This window comes from Asparagus officinalis, chromosome 1 (assembly GCF_001876935.1).
Source record: "Asparagus officinalis chromosome 1, Aspof.V1, whole genome shotgun sequence".
NCBI classification, from domain to species: Eukaryota; Viridiplantae; Streptophyta; class Magnoliopsida; order Asparagales; family Asparagaceae; genus Asparagus; species Asparagus officinalis.
In genome coordinates, this window is record NC_033794.1 from 4,888,395 (window position 1) to 4,905,687 (window position 17,293).

Here is a 17,293-nt window from a genome sequence, read left to right on the forward strand (position 1 = left end):
TTTTTCCCTTGGGTCAAAAAAATTAAAATTGCCAAAAAATCATGAGTTAGCTCATGACTTCGTGAACTTTGACCTCCCTGAAATTACTTGCTAATGTGAGTTGTAATTTCGTGAAATCATGAATTTTAAATTCCGCAAAATTATTTGTCAATAGGTTGATACTACTAAAAAAATCGTAGGTTACCTCATGTTTTAGTGAACTTTAGCCTCCGCGAAATTATTTACCAATGAGTCAAAACGAAACGACTAAATATAGCCAAAAATCATGAGTTGTACTCATGAAATCGTGAATTTTGAACTCCGCGAATGTTTTTCTTCGGTCAAAATGAATGAAAATGATAAAAAATCGTGAATTATAGCTCATGAAAACATGAATTTTGGACTCTATGAAATTATTTTCCAATAGGTCGAAACGACTAAAAATTGTAAGTTACAGCTTACGAAATCGTGAACAAAATATGGTCGAAAATCATGGATTATAGCTCACGAAATTTTAAATTTTGATCACCATAAAATAATTTGCCAATTGGTCATAACGACTTAAAATGGCCGAATATCGTATGTCATAGCTCATGAAATCGTGAATTTTGGACTTCACAAACTTATTTATCAATGGCTAAAACAACTAAAACGGCCAAAATTGTTGGTTATAATTCATAAAATAGTAAATTTTGGACTTTGCAAAAAAAAAATCCTTGAATTGAAATGAATGAAAATGGACAAAATTTGTATGTTACATCTCATAAAAACATGAAAATTTCTAGGCATAAACACATGCGCACAAACATCATAGAGTCGGGATAACCTAACCCGGTTTTATTCTAAACTAGGCCTTTTGTAAACTAAGGCGGGCATGGTCTACAAAAGAACTAATTTAGAGGGTTGGGTCAATCTTAGTCTAAGTTTTGCCAAACACTTTTCTCCCCAAAAAGGGACTAGGGCCAAACCTAGCCACATTTTGAGCAGTTGCCAAACAAGTCCTAAAATTTCCACCAGAAGAACATGATGAATATTGTACATAATTGTAAATAATCAAAACTAAGAAGTTAGGAGCTCTAAGGACTACCTTTCAATGTCATCAAGGACTATAATGCTTTACTGGAATCTGTAAGCATCCTCAAAGGTCTACATTAGGATTGAAAAGAAGCGATCACTTCGGACACTGCCATGAAATAGTTATTCAAATAGGATATAGTGAAAAGAAGGAAATAAGAACATAAATATATAGTACTCTAGCAAAAAGAATAATACATGATCAATATAATAGAACATGAAAAAATTGGATGGTTAATGAATAAACGTAAAGCACCAAATATGTATTGGATTATATATGTCGATTACTTAAAATTTTATAAATATACACACTCAACAAAAATCTAAATATTTGAAAGAATAGATAAATACTTTCATATATATTTTAGTTCTCTTAGATTGTTTAATGGATGAGTAGGATTGTAAGCAAAGACAACTAAGTCACATCTACAATTAAAAATGTCAAAAAGAAATTAAAAATTTTGAGATATTTCTTTAAAATGTAAAAATGTCAAAACATCTTTAAATAAAAGATTTTGAGAAAACAAAGGTGTATGTTTTGCTCATCTTAATATTTGGATAGAGTTAAGAGATATAGTGACGTCATAGCATTCTTTAAAGAGGGAAAAGATGAGTTTTATACAGTTTTCCAAAATATGCCTCCTAGAAAGACCGAAAAAAATATTTTGAGGGTAACCTAATGCATATAATACAAATATTTGAATCCAGTTATGTTGATTAAAAGTTTGAAACATGACACCAATATAAGATTCATTAGTCAGAAGGATGCCCAATGTGAGCTTTTCCATATTCCTAGACAGCAAGAAAAGAATTCGGGAAATGCACTAAAATATTTGCAACAAACCTTGACAATTCGTGCACATTTAGTGTTTTCGCTGAGACCAATCATGGATTCTGCAGAAATCTACCATAGAAAAAAATAAGTTTCATCGTTAAGGAGAAAAAAAACATAAGTGGCACAAAATATATGGACTTATGATCTTGACATTGGGGAAATCGCTATCAATACGAGTCATTGCTGTCATTGCCTCTTACCACTGGATGCAGGAGGGTGATATAAGAGGAATGAACAACAGACAGACTAAGGTGAAGAAAAGAGCTATTGTGGATCCTACCAGGCACCAGGACTTTCCAAGAGGCAAGTAACAACAGGGCTGCCTTTGCTCACTTTAACTTGCTCCACGAGTAGCATAGCTTTTTGATAGATATGCTTGCGTCTCTCACCACAATCATTGATACCATTTAGTCTGCAAAAAGCTTGTAATACAGAAGAATAGCTGAGGTCATCTAACTGTTACGGTGCATCTATGAAGATAACATATACAGGAGTTTAGAATTTTACAAAATAAATACGAGTAGCAACTTGAGTGTACCTGCATCGCTCCAGAATAGGGCTGCCAAGGTATATAAGAGAAGTGCCTCGGACATCAAGCTATTATAAGTTCACCATGGCCTAATAGCATTGCTTTCCTACAATACAACAAATCAGAAAGAGAACAAGCTTATTGAATTAAATTCCTAATGCTGAAGCAAAGTATTAGAACACTGCTCCAGACATCTATCAGCGTGAGACTGAAATTGTTTAACAGTTTATCATACAACCCATAAGGGGCAGTGAATTACCTTAACAAGGCTTCATCCAACAAATCCTTTCGATTGGTCATTCCAATAAGTAGCACGGTTGTTTAAAGACTCAACACTATCTATCTAAAATGCAATCTCGGTTAGTTTTTAATAAGATGTACAGAAAAGAAGCTAAAATATGTTCAGTGGGTTCTAGCTGCACGTCTGCAGCTGAGTTGACTGCACAAATAAAAGCACACCTTTGTGAGACGCTGATTCACAATGCTGTCATGTACTCCAGTACCATCCTGCCTTGAACCCCTAGACTGTAGATTCAGAAAATTAGAAGATACAAATAAAACAAATGTGAGGAAACACAATTCTCAATTAACAGAAAAGCATTTATTATGACTGCAAATGCTTGCCATAATTACTAGAGTTTGTGTGGAAATATAGGCTTCACCCTAGTTGCCTGACAGTATAACTCTTTGTAGTTTAGGAGGTAAGGAATTTGTTCAGATGGTAATCTATGAATGGATTTCTGAGAGACGTAAAGAGTGCAATTTTCGGACATAATGCTGACAAATGTGTGAAAAAAGCCCCAAGTTCCCAACTAAGCAAGTAGGGGCACCTAAAAATTTGCCTGAGCAAGTTGTTTCTGGCAATGGAGATGATCAATGGAAGATGGGAGCACATAAAAGCAAAAGCTACGTAAGTGGAATCTTTGTCTTCTACAAAAGAAGGTTCTGATAAAGCTGCTAATATTTCTCAAAGATATGGTGTCCTGGGTGCTAATTCTTTTGCTGTATTTATCAAATATAGAAATGATTTTGGTCCTGGGGAGAATATTGTTAGAGAAGGCCTGCCAGGTCGAAGGGGAATATTAGGTCTCAAGAGGAGTTGAAAGGGGAAGGAGAACTTCTTGGGGGTAAACCTCCTCTCTCTAACCCTGGATGATTAATTTTGGATGTTAGAATATTAAAGGACTTGATAACCCTCATAAATAGAAAGATTTTAGAAAATTTCTTGTATATATTAGATTTTCTTTATTTGCTCTGGTTGAGACAAAATTGAAGAGAAATAAAGTCCAGGAAGTTGTAACCCATGATTTTGTCCATTATTGTTCATTCAGCTGAATGACAATTAATTATGGCTATTTCAAAAATATGTGATTTACAGTTTTGATAGTTTTAGCCCACGATATTGGCAATTTTTATTCCTTTTGTCCTAGTGGCAACTAATTATACATACAATTTTTATTCCTTTTGTCCTAGTGGCAACTAATTATACATACTTCAAAAATTCACAACTTTCATGGGTTATAACCCATGATTTTTGACAATTTTTGTCTGATTCAACCCTATAGTAGCTAATAATGCGTACTTCAAAGTTCACGATTTTCATGGGCTATCACCCATGATTTTTAAAATTTATGAATTTCTTGGACTATAACCGACGATTTTTTTCAATATCCATCTGTTTCAACCCAATGATAGTTAACTTTTCTTTCTTCAAAAATTGTGATTTCCATGAGCTACAGCAAACGATTTTTATTAATTTACGTTTTTTTGATCCAATGGAAAATAACCATGCATAACTTAAAATTCACAATTTTTGTGGACTATAAGCCACAATACATGTCTTTTTTTCTATTTCGACCAAATGACAATAAATTAGGCATACAATTCAAAATTCGCAATATTTATGAGTTATAACCCACAAGTTTTGTGCATTATCATTTATTAGACCCAATGACAACTAATTATGTATACATCAAAATTCACAATTTTTGTGGGCTATAAACCATTAATTTGGTTCATTTTGACCCAATGTCAAACAACTATTTGTACTTCAAAAAATCAAGTTTTTGTTAATTTCGCTTGTTATACCCCTCATTTTTTGTCTTTTTTGTTTGCATCGATCCAAGTAGCAATTAACTAAGAATCATATTTCAAATACCGCAATCTCATGGGCTTATAACCCACAATAGTTTCTCAATTTCATTATTTTTATTCCATGCTAGTTAATCATGCATACTAAAAAATTTGTGATTTTCATGGATTAAAATGATTTCATAGAATATTGCATGTCTTAAAAAATTTGCGAGTATCATGAGTTATAACCCATGATTTTAGTTTATCTTCGTAAGTGACAATTAAATTTTCTTTCATAAAAATCACTATTTTCATGGCTATATAACCAATGATTTTCTTCATTTTTTGTTGTTTGACCCCGTGGACAATAAGTATGCATATTTCAAAATTTGTAATTTTCATGTGTGATAGTCTATGATTTTTGTTCATATTTGTTCATTTCAACCCAATAACAATTGTATGAACTTCTATTATCGTTCATTTGACATAATGGCAATTAATTACGACTACTTTATCACAATTTTATGGATTATAAGTTATGACCCATGATTTTGGCAATGTTAGTTATTTTTGTCCCGATGGCAAGTAATTATACATACTTATTCATGGGCCATTACCCATGATTTTTGTTAATTTTTGTTCCTTTCGACCAAATGTCAACTATTTATGCATACTTCAAAATTCGCGATTTTTACGGGTTAATACCCACGATTTTCAAATTTCGCAAAATTCATGGTTATAACAACGATTTGTGTCAACTTTTTTTTCCATTTCAACCCAATGAGATTTGAGTTTTTTCCTTCAAAAATCACGTTTTTCATGGCCTATAAGCAATGATTTTCATAGACTATATCCCATGGTTTTTCTTAGTTTTCATTCATTTCAATGCAATGACAAATAAGTAAACGTACTTCATAATTCATGGTTTTCATGGGTTAAAGCCCATGAGTTCTATCATTTTTGTTTGTTTCAACCCAATAACAATTAACTAAGCATAAATCAAAATTTGTGATATCATGGGCTACAACCCACAATATTCGCTTATTTTCGTTCGTTTGGTCCCAATACCAATTAATCATGTGTACAAAAAATTCACAGTTTTCAAGGGTTATAACCCATTATGTTAGTCTACATTCGTTAGTTTCGGACCCATGACAATTAAATTTTTTTTCACCAAACTATGAAATTTTTAAGGGTTATAACTCATGATTTTTGTCAACTTTCGTTCTTCTAGCCAATGGAAAACAAGTATAGTCCATTTTTTCCATTTTTTTCGTTGAGACCAAATAGCAATTAATTATCAGAGTTCAATGTTCATGATTTTCATAGGCGATAACCCACGACTTTGGATTTATTGTTCATTCAATCCAATAGCAATCAATCTTGACTACTCCAAAACTCTCAATTTTGATGGTTATAACCCATGATTGTGACAAGTTTTGTTTACTCCGTCCCAATGTAAGGAATTATACATTCATGAAAAAACGCAATATTCGTGGGTTATATATAACCCACGATTTTGGTCAAATTTTGTTCTGTCTTTATGTGATGGCAATTAATTATGCCTACTTCAAATTTTTGGAGTTTTATGTGCTGTTATCCACCATTTTGAAAATTTACAATGGGCTAACATATTTTTCAACTTTTGTTTGTTTCGACTTAAATAACAATTAAGTTTTCTTTCAAAAATGGTCTTTTTCATGGACTACAACAAACAATTTTTGTCAATTTTCATTTTCAGACCACATGGCAATCATGAATGTGTACCTTCAAATTCACGATTTTCATTAGGCTTTAATCCATTATTGTATGTTTCAACGTAATGGCTATAAATTAGGTGTACACTTCAAAATTCACAATTTTTATGGGTTATAACCAGCAATTATTGTGCATTTTCACTTATTTCAACCGAAAGGCAACAAATTATAACACACATTTTTTTAATTTTCATTTGCTATGGATGAAGATAAATAAGTATGTATACTTAAAAATTCTCACTTATCATGAGTTATATCTCACGATTTTTGTCCATTTTTGTTTGTTCAACCCAATGGAAAATAACAAAGAATATTTCAAAATCCATGATTTCATGGGCTATAATCCACGATATTTGATCGTTTTTGTTGGATTCAACCCAATGTTGATTAATCATGCGTACCAAAAAAATTCACGTGCATCATAAGTTTATGACACAAGAGTTTATTCCAATTTTGCTAGTCTCGAACAAATGACAATTAAATTTTCTTTATTAAAAATCGTGATTTCATGGGACATAACCCGCGATTTTTATCAAATTTTGTTACTAGCATAATGGGTAACCAATGTGTACTTCAAAATTCATGATTTTCTAGGGTGATAATCTAAAATTTCTGTCCACTTTTGTTTGTTTTAACTCAATAGCAATTAATAGTGCGAATTTCAATATTCGCGACTTCATGAGCATATAACCCATGATTTTTGTCCATTACCGTTCAATCGACACAATTGCAATTAGTTATGACCACTTCAATCTCGCGATTTTGATAAGTTATAATACACGATTTTGGCAATTTTGGTTCTTTTCATCCTAATGACAAGGAATTATACATCAAAATTCACAATATCCATAACATATAACCCGCGATTTTTGTCAATTTCACTCGTTTCGACCAAATGTCAGCTAATTATGCGTACTTAAAAATTCATAATTTTTATGGGCTATTATCCATGATTTTCAAAATTCGCATAATTCAAGGGTTATAACCACAATTTGTATCAATTATCATTTGATTCAATCCAATAACAATTAAGTTTTTTCCTAAAAAATCGTAATGTTCATGAGGAATAACAAACAATTTTTTTGAGCTATATATATATATGACCCACGAGTTTTGTTAGTTTTCATTCGATTGACGCAATGACATGTAAGTGTACATACTTTCAAAATTCACGATTTTCATAAATTATTGCTCATGATTTTTGTTCCTTTCCACCCAATGATAACTAACTAAGCATATTTCAAAATTGCAATTTAATGGGCTAATCCACAATATTTGCTCATTTGTTTTGACCCAAAAAATTAATCATATTTACTAAAAAATTCATAATTTTCACGATCTTAATCTATTTTCATTAGCATTGACCCAATAGCAATTAAATTTTCTTTCACTAAACTACTCGATTTTATGGGTTATAAACCATGATATTTGTTAATTTTTAATCTTCGAGCGAAGTCAATGGAAAATAAGTATGTGTACTTCAAAATTCGTTATTTCCATGGCTATAGTCCACGATGTTTGTCCATTTGTATTCATTTTGAACCAATAGCAATTAAATGTGTAGAATTCTATTGATCCCAATTTTCATGGACTATAATTCACGAGTTGTCTATTATTGTTCATTCGACCCAATGGCAATTAATTATTGTAAATTCATGATTTTGAAAGGCTAATCCACGGTAGTGACAAATTTTGTTTATTTCGTCCTAATGGCAAGTAATTATATTTACTTAAAATTTTCAAGATATTAACCCATGATTTTTGTCAATTATCGTTCATTTTTTATCCAATGGCAATTATGCATACATAAAAATTTTATATTTTCATGTGTTATTATCAATGATTTTCGAGATTTGTGAATTTTCATATGCTTAAAAAATTCACAATTTTCGTTAATTTCCCTTCATTTTGGCCCAAGACAAATACTTACACATACTTCAAAATTCATGGTTAACTTGAGTAATAAAATTCCACGAATTTTATCAATTTCTTTCGTTTCAACTCAAAGGAAATTAACTAAGAATATTTTAAAATTCAAGATTTCAAAACCTATAACCCATAATATTTTCTCATTTTCGTTCAATTAAACCAAATGGCAACTAATGATGTGTATGTGTATTAAACAAATTCGCGAGTTTCATGAGTTCATGAGTTATAACTTATGGTTTTAGTCTATTTTCGTTAGTTTCAAGTGAATGACAATTAAGTTTTCTTTTATCAAAAATCGTAATTTTCATGGGCTATGACCCATGATTTTTGTCAATTTCATTATTCAATCTACTGGTATGCAAACTGCAAAATTTGTGATTTTCTCGGATGACAATATATGATTTTTGTCTATTTTTGCTCCTTTCAACCCAATAGCAATTAACTGTGCATACTTCAATTTTCACGATTTTATGGACTGTAACACACATTTTTTGTCTATCATTGTTCATTCGACACTGGCGCAATTAATTATGACTACTTTTCGTCTCAATGGAAATTTTGGCGATTATGGTTGTTTTCGTCCTAATGGAAATTTTACATTTTGCAATATTTGTGGGCTACAACCCAATATTTTTATCAATTTTGTTCATTTCGACTAGATGTCAACTAATTGTGTGTACTTTAAAATTTGTGATATTCATTGGTTATTACCCATGATTTTCAAAATTCTCGAAATTCATGGGCTATAACTATAAGCACGATTTGTGTCCATTTTCATTCATTTCAATCTCATGGTAATCAAGTTTTTTTCAAAAATCGTGATTTTCATAAGGTATAACTAACGATTTTTGACCAATTTTGTTCTAACAAAGGTGAATGCATTCCTTAAAGTTTCACTACTTTCATGGGGTTCAACCTACAAATTTTGTTCACTTCTCTGTTTCGACCTAACTAGCAATTAATGAAATGTACATTTCGAAATTCGCAATTACATGGATCGTACCCCATGATTTTTGTGCATTTTCATTTTTCTACGCAATGACAACAAATGTGTACTTCAAAATGGATCATTTTGGTTTATAACCTACATTTTTTGTTAATTTTCGTTCATTTTGACCTAATGATAGATATGTGTATACTTCAAATTTCACAATTTTTGTTAATTTTGGCCCAAAGATAAATAAGTATGTATACTTCAAATTTTATGATTGTCATCGGTTATAACCCATGATTTTTGTCCATTTTTATTATTTATGATCCGGTGACAATTAATTAACTAAGCATATTTTAAAATTCTCGATTTTATGGGCTGTAACTCATGATACTTGCTCAATTTTATTTGTTCCGACCTAATAGCAATAAATCACGCGTACCCAAATATTTGCGATTTTCATAGGTTACCCATGATTTTTGTCAATTTTCGCTATTCGACCAATTGGAAAGTATGTATTTATGCTTCGAAAATTGTGATTTTCATAGGCAGTTCATGACTTTTTTCCGTTTTTGGTCGTTGCAACACAATAGCAATTAACTGTGCAACCTTCAACATTCAAGAATAATGGGCTATAACCGACGATTTTTTATCATTATTGTTCACTCAAACATATGACAATTAATTATGACTACTTCAAAATTGGCGAATTTAAAAAGTTATAACTCATGATTCTTGTAATTTTTTCATTTCTTCAAAATGGCAAGTAATTTAACATATTTAAAAATTTGTGATTCTCATCGACTTAACCCAAGATTTCTGCTAATTTTCGTTCATTTTAGCCTGATAGGACAAGTTATGCATACTTTAAACTTCACGAATTTCATACGTTATTACCCACAGTTTTCAAAATTTATGAAATTAATATGCTATAACTAGGATTCTTGTTAATTTTTGTTTGTTTAAATTTTTTCTTGAAAAATTGTAATTTTCATGGGGCTATGACCAGCTTATTTTGTCAATCCTCTTTTTTTGACTTGAAGGCAAATAAGTATGCATACCTTAACATTCACGACTTCCATAGGCTTTAACCCACGAATTGTCCATTTTTATACATTTCAAAATTCACAATTTCATATATTATTAACTCATGATTTTTGTGCTTTAACATTTGTTTCAACCCAATGACAGCAAGCATGCATACTTTAAAATTCGTGATTTTTATTAGATATAGCAAATGATTTTTATTAGATATAGCAAATGATTTTTATTAACTTTCATTTAGTTTTTTGCCCAATGACAAATAAGTTCGTGTACTTTAAAATTCACGGTTTTCATTGGTTCAACCCACGAGTTAAGTTTGTTTCGGCCCAATGATGATTAAGCATATTTTTAAATTTGTGATTTTATGGGCTATAACTCACGATATTTGCTTATTTTCGTTCGTTCCAACTCAATGCACTTGATCGTCCGTCCCACAAAGTTTGTAATTTTCATAGGTTATAATTCATCAATTTAGTCTATTTTTGTTGGTTTCAAGCCAATGGCAATTAAAGTTTTTTTTCACAAAAATCACGATTTTCATGGACTATGACCCACAATTTTTATTAATTTTTTGTTCTTCCTCCAATTGCAAATAAATATGCATACTTCAAACTTCTTGAATTTTAGTGGCTATCCATGATTTTTATCCATATTTCTTCATTTAGATCCAATGGCAATAAATAGTGTGAATTTCAACATTCGTGATATCTTGGACAACCCACAATTGTTGCATATTACCATTCATTCAACCTAATAGAAACTAATTATAACAACTTCAAAATTCAAAATTAATTATGGATAACCCATGGTTACAGCAAATTTGATTCCTTTCGTCCTAATGGAAAGTAATTATATGCACTTTCAATTTCTAGATTTTCATGGGCTACCTACGGTTTTGCCAATTTTCGTTTATTTTGACCCAATGGTAACTAATTATGCATGCTTCAAAATTCATGATTTTCATAAGCTATAAATAATGATTTTTGTCAATTTTTCATCTTGACCTAACGAAAAATAAGTTCTCGCAATTCAAATTTATGATTTCCATAGGCTATATTCCTCGATTTTTGTCCATTATTGTTTATTTTACCCAATTGACAATTAACTATGACTAAGCAATTCTCAATTTTTCATGGTTTATAATCCACCATGTTCGTCAGTTTTTGTTTGTTTTGACCTAATTCCAATTAATTAGACGTACTTCAAATTTCACGATTTTTGCGAGTCATTACCTATGATTTTCAAAATTGCGAATTTTACGGGCTATAACCCATGTGTTTTTTAATATTCATTTGTTTCGACCCAATGGTAATTAATTTTTCTTTCTTTTTAAATTTTCATGTGTTAGCGACAGTTTTTTCCAATTTTCATTCGTTGACCCCATAGCAAATAAATATGTGTATCCTATAATTCACAAATTTTTTGGGTTCTAATCCAAAAAATTTATCAAATTTTCTTATTTTCCACCCAATAGAGATTAACAAAGAATATATCAAAATATGTGATTTCATGGGCTATAACCTACGATATTTGTCTATTTTCATTCACTTAGACCAATGATATTAATCATTTATACCAAAAAGTTCACAATTTTAATGGGTTATAATTCATGATTTTAACATAGTTTCCTTGATTCAAACCAAATGGAAATTAATTTTTCTTTCACCAAACTATGTGGTTTTATGAACTATATCCCACAATAATTGTTAATTTTCGTTCTTAGACAAAATAATAGAGAATTTGCAGGGGGGATAAAACAACCTATTAATCCAGAAGATAAGAAACACCACATGGTGAATAAAAAGAAAGAAAATAGATGGTACCTTAATCCCAGAATTTGGAATAGTTTCAAAAACAATGTATGTATCAGGAGTAATACTTCCTCTCTCCAAACCTTTAGATTTATCAGCACCTTCAACCATAGCCTGATTAACTGTAAAGATATAGTTTGTTCCACATAATTCAAATAACACTCTCTGACCCACTGTCACAACCTGCATGTCATGTGAATACCTCTGTAATAAGTAAGACAATAACAACTTTGTTAAGGAAGTACATAGATATACATTTGAGTTTCAAATATCCGAAAGAAAGTAGCTCCTAACAAGGCAAAAAGACTGCAAGTAATGGAGAAAAACTGCGCAAATTTTGAACCACCACAGAGGACAACACACTACTGTCAGTAACTAGAACAAATTCTAAGCACCTTCAGTTGTTCTAAGCACCTTCAGTTGGGAGAAGAAAAAACTTCTGTACACAAGATATTCACAAAATGACCTCTCATGAACTTTCTAAACAAAGCTTGAAATTTTTGTTTCAGTTTAGTCAGCTCATGAATTCTTTTCAGAGTAGGTTTCTGCCTCCATCAGTATTATTTTTCCATGGGATATAACGAACAAAGAACCATAATAAAAACAAAATGCTTGGTTTGTTTCTCCTAGACTCTCTCACGCTTGTGCACTGGTACCCTTGCAGCTTCCATTTGTATAGTCAAACCTGCATATACTTTCAGGCTTGCAGAAAGAGGCCGGAGTCGGCAATCCAATTGCATCTTAGAGAAGAAACCCCATACAGGCATTCTACACCCCCCCCCCACCCCACCCCACCCAAAAAAACCAAAAAAAAAGAACAAAAAAGGCAATCAAACAAAAGAGAAACTCTTGCAGCATATTATGCATGACATTACCTTACCTGGTCAGCAAATCTTTTTCGCAGCTTTTGAACAACAACAACAGCATCTATCTACAGAGCAAACGTCGTAATATCATCAGAAAAATATTGAACTCAATAGATCAAATAAGATCATAATATAAATAAGTTCTCAATCATCTCAAGAAAGCTCACTTCTTCAGATCTATTAGCCTTTTTAACAAACTTTAACTCCGCTGAAAGCAATGCCAGTTCAAAATTATCTGGCAGGATAAACCTGATTTCGTAAATCATAATGGGCAATAAGAAGATAAATAGAAGTATAACAACCAATAAAAATTAATAAATTCATCAAGGACCCAAATGAGCTTAAAAGTTAAAAAAAATAATAAAAAAACTGCTAAGCGATATTTGATCTGCTGTAGAAACTTTCGTTTGCCGCCATTGAATAGAATTGATTTAGACTAATATGACCGTCATTAATCTTGTAAATAGCAGTGAGAATTTTCCAAGAGGGCAAATTTTGAAAACTGACCCCTTTGCAAAAAAAATCCCAAAAAAAGACCCGTTTTGAAAATATTCGCAAAAAACAACCTAATTTCAAACCTGAGGCTGAAACTTGGTCGTTTTTTGCGAAAATAGTTCCCAAACTTCACGGGAGTTGAACTCCCATGAATTTTTTTACATAACAAAACTTCACGGGAGTTCAACTCCCGTGAAGTTTGAGAACTTTTTTCCCAAAAACCGACCCAGTTTCAGCCCTGAGGCTGAAACTAGGTCGTTTTTTGAAAATAAAGTGAAAACGGGTCTTTTTTTGAGAATATTTTTGCAAAGGGGTCTGTTTTCAAAATTTGTCCTTTGTCAAGAATATCAAACAGCAATTGCGTACATATTTTGCATAGAAATGAATCAAATACTGTATAAAACAATAAAGACGCCCATATCTGGATCCATTGTGCTCTTTTCCTTTCTTTTTCTAACTATATGACTGCTAGAATCACTTCACTGATGCAAAAACTTATATTTTTTCAGAATAAAATAGAAAATTTAAACACAAATAGACAAATATAGCAGGTCCAGCTGCAATCAGGAGCTCAAATTAAGGGGGGAAACGTTCTACATACTTCCTATTCAACAGTAAAGCAAAAAATTGTTAAAAGTAGCTCAAATTGTAGTAGTAGCTCAATGATTCGACCTCAACCTCTCGGTCAACAACGAAGAAAAGGATATCGTAGGGTTATTAGGACGAGGGAATCGGCGACTAGGGCAAGGACGGAGTCGGATCCCGGAGAAGCGAGCTTTCTGAGATCGTTGAGGAAGACGAAGGCGCAGTTGGTGAGGCCCGCGAGGGCGAGATCGTTGACCTGCGAGTTCTCGACGATCATCGACGTCGTCCATGCCGATGATCTTCCCGCCATTGGAGATTTTGGGGGAGACGAAGACAAAGAATTTTGATTGGTTTTCGGTTTTTGGTTTTTGGTTCGAGGTTTTGGCTTATGAAGCTCCGTGGCTTTGGTTCGAGGGAAATTAAATTGTGTAGAGCGACAGGGCCGACCCAGTTAATGGGCCTGAACCTCCCAACCAAATTCATTTTTACCCCTTTACTAGACTCTACTTTGCCCTGTACCCCTCTCACAAGTTAAAATTTTTTTAAGGCTAATTAGCACTTAGATACCTCATAGTTTCCCCTATTCTGTACTTATATAATATTATTTGGTTCCGGAAGCACTTGTATACTCTAAAGTTTCTAACACTTGTATTTTTATACTTTATATTATGTAAATATAAGAATATTATGTAAATGTAAGAATTATATCCTGAATTTTTTCATGTGACACCCACAAGTAAATTTTAAAACTTTTAGCCTATAATGTTTGTTTGTTTTTTTTTGTCAATGAAAAATTTTATTCATAACCAAATGTGAAGTTGAATTACATCCCTTTGATAACAAGCAGAGCCTGAAAAGACTCTGTATACTCAAGATAATCTCTCAATATATTCCTTTATATGAATTGGTAGCTCCTGATTCAAAAGTTTACTGAATATTGTAAACTTCAGTGCATGAAAAATTGTATCTGAGTCTCGTGCACGCTGCTGAAAAATCCTCAAATTCCTTTCCTGCCATAGCATATAGATTGAAGCTGACAGTGTCATCCTTTTAAGTTTAACTTTGAAGCTAGTACCTCTTAAGCTCACACTATACCAAGATGAAATTTGGTTCCAATTGCATGACTTCCAATTAAAACCAATCCAATCCATCACTTTGTTCCAAACTACCGCTGAATATCTACAATCAAAGAATAAATGCCTGCAAGTTTCTTCTTGGTTAGGAATTGAGCATAGCACACACTGATTTGAGTTGAGGATTCTAAATCTGTATAATCTATCCTGTGTTAGCAATCTTGAGATCGAAGTTAACCACAAGATGAAGGAATGTTTAGGATAATGCCAACCACCTCATATAGTTCTTGATAGAGCTGCTGGAGGCATTTGCTGATTTATTCTTCTATACATTTCAGATACTTTGAATTTATCCCCAGCACTGCAACAATTCATAACAGAGGATAGGTTATCAATGCTACCAAACCTCTCAGCTAACAAGTCACTGACTTTCAGAATTTGTCTCCACATCCAAGAGTCACACTTCCTACTTTGCACATGCCAAATGTTGTATTGCCTCAAGTAATTTTCATGTATCCATTTGATCCATAATAAGTCTTTTTTGTGATGAATCATCCAGAGCAATTTAACAGCAGAAGCTAAGTTCTAATATCTAGCTGAATATACCCCCCAGTCCTCCATGTTTTATATCCTGGCAGATTGTAGACCATGCCACCAAGTGAATTTTGTGTCCCCATAGGAAATCAACACACAACTTATCTATCTTCATAAGCACTTTATTTGGTAATATATAATTACTTATCCAAAACATTTGGATCCCCAGAATGACTGTCTTGATCAATTGTAATCTCCCTGCATAGGATAATGATCTGTTATTCTGCCAGTTTTGGAATTGAGAGGTGATTTTTCTAAGAAGAGAGGAACAATCAAGCCAAGATAGCCTTTTTGAGATGAGAAGGACTCCCAGGTATCTCATTGGTAAGACCCCTTTAGAGAAGTTAAGATAAGAGCATATTTGAGCTTTGAGATCCTCTTCAATACCACTTAGATACACCGAACATTTAGCAGGGTTAGGTTCCAGGCCTGACACTTGACTAAATTTCTTGAGACACTCATTTAATCTTGAAATAGAGCTCATATCTGCTTTGCCAAATAGCAAAAGATCATCTGCAAAGATTAAGTGAGAGATTTTCAACCTATTGCATTTAGGATAAAATTTGTAGTGCCTGTCATTCTTAAGAGTATCCAACTTTCTTGATAGGTATTCCATGCCTATTACAAACAGATATGGAGATATAGGGTCCCCTTGCCTAAGCCCTATTGCTCCTTGAAAGTATCCATGCAAAGTGCCATTAATTGACAGAGAGTATTTTGGAGTTGAGATACATTCCATTATCCAACCAATCATGTTTGCAGGAAATCCCAAACCTGTCAACATCTTCCTGAGAAATTGCCAACTTATTGTGTCAAAGGCTTTTCTCAAGTCTATGTTTAATATGGCTCTTGGAGAAGTCTTCTTTCTAGAATAATGTTTGATGAGCTCAAGAGCTAGAAGAATGTTACTAGAGATAAGTCTTCCTTTCACGAATGCACTTTGAGCAATGCTAATCAGTGAGCCCATGATTTTTTGAATCCTAAAAGCAATAATTTTCGAGATGATTTTATAGACATAATTACAACATGCAATTGGTCTGAAATCTATTGCATTCTGGGGATTGAGCGCTTTAGGAATAAGTGTAATAGCTGTAGAATTGAAGGTACCTAAGAGCTTACCAGAAATAAAAAACTCTTCAATTGCTTCATAAAGTTCATCTTCAATAATATTCCAGGAAGCTTTGAAGAAGTATGCACTGAAACCATTTCATAAAGTTCATCTTCAATAATATTCCAGGAAGCTTTGAAGAAGTATGCACTGAAACCATCTGGACCAGGACTTTTCTCATTAGGCAATAATATTCCAGGAAGCTTTGAAGAAGTATGCACTGAAACCATCTGGACCAGGACTTTTCTCATTAGACATGGAGAATACTGCATGTTTGATTTCATCCCTAGTAACAGGCAAGCTGAGCATATTTCTCTGATCAGATGAAAGTACAGGGCCATTAGCTATTATCTTAGGATTAGGCAAAGTAGTGGGAGATGAGGTACCCAATAAGCTCTTGTACAAGTCCAAAAATTCAGCTATAATATCAGGCATATCTGTTAATCTGTGACCCTCTCTATTATATAAAGACATAATTCTGTTATGATGTCTTTTATTTTTCATCACTGAATGGAAGAAGTGTGAGATTTTGTCTCAATGAATACCCTAGTTAATATTTGCCCTTTGCCTATAAAAAGAGTTTCACAGTCCAGTAGCTTAACATATTTAC

At 32.5% G+C, this 17,293-nt stretch overlaps 1 protein-coding gene across 6 annotated transcripts in view; it reads right to left on the reverse strand.

Annotated features, from left to right (window-relative positions):
* LOC109846860 (vesicle-fusing ATPase-like) overlaps positions 1–14,294 on the reverse strand; it is a 34,393-nt gene extending 20,099 nt beyond the window's left edge. The window contains exons 1-10 of one of the 6 annotated variants that reach the window (XM_020416109.1): positions 13,996–14,294; positions 12,996–13,077; positions 12,843–12,893; positions 11,975–12,145; positions 2,877–2,942; positions 2,427–2,523; positions 2,169–2,310; positions 1,898–1,957; positions 1,067–1,162; positions 863–980 (exon numbers count right to left, since the gene is read on the reverse strand). In XM_020416109.1, coding sequence (XP_020271698.1) covers positions 2,497–2,523; positions 2,877–2,942; positions 11,975–12,145; positions 12,843–12,893; positions 12,996–13,077; positions 13,996–14,198 — 600 coding nt within the window. In that variant the 5' untranslated portion in view covers positions 14,199–14,294 and the 3' untranslated portion in view covers positions 863–980; positions 1,067–1,162; positions 1,898–1,957; positions 2,169–2,310; positions 2,427–2,496. Of the gene's footprint in view, positions 1–862; positions 981–1,066; positions 1,163–1,897; positions 1,958–2,168; positions 2,311–2,426; positions 2,524–2,676; positions 2,761–2,876; positions 2,943–11,974; positions 12,146–12,842; positions 12,894–12,995; positions 13,078–13,995 lie in introns of those variants that run through there. The other 5 variants (XM_020416103.1, XM_020416119.1, XM_020416098.1 and 2 more) reach the window with 5 other exon arrangements.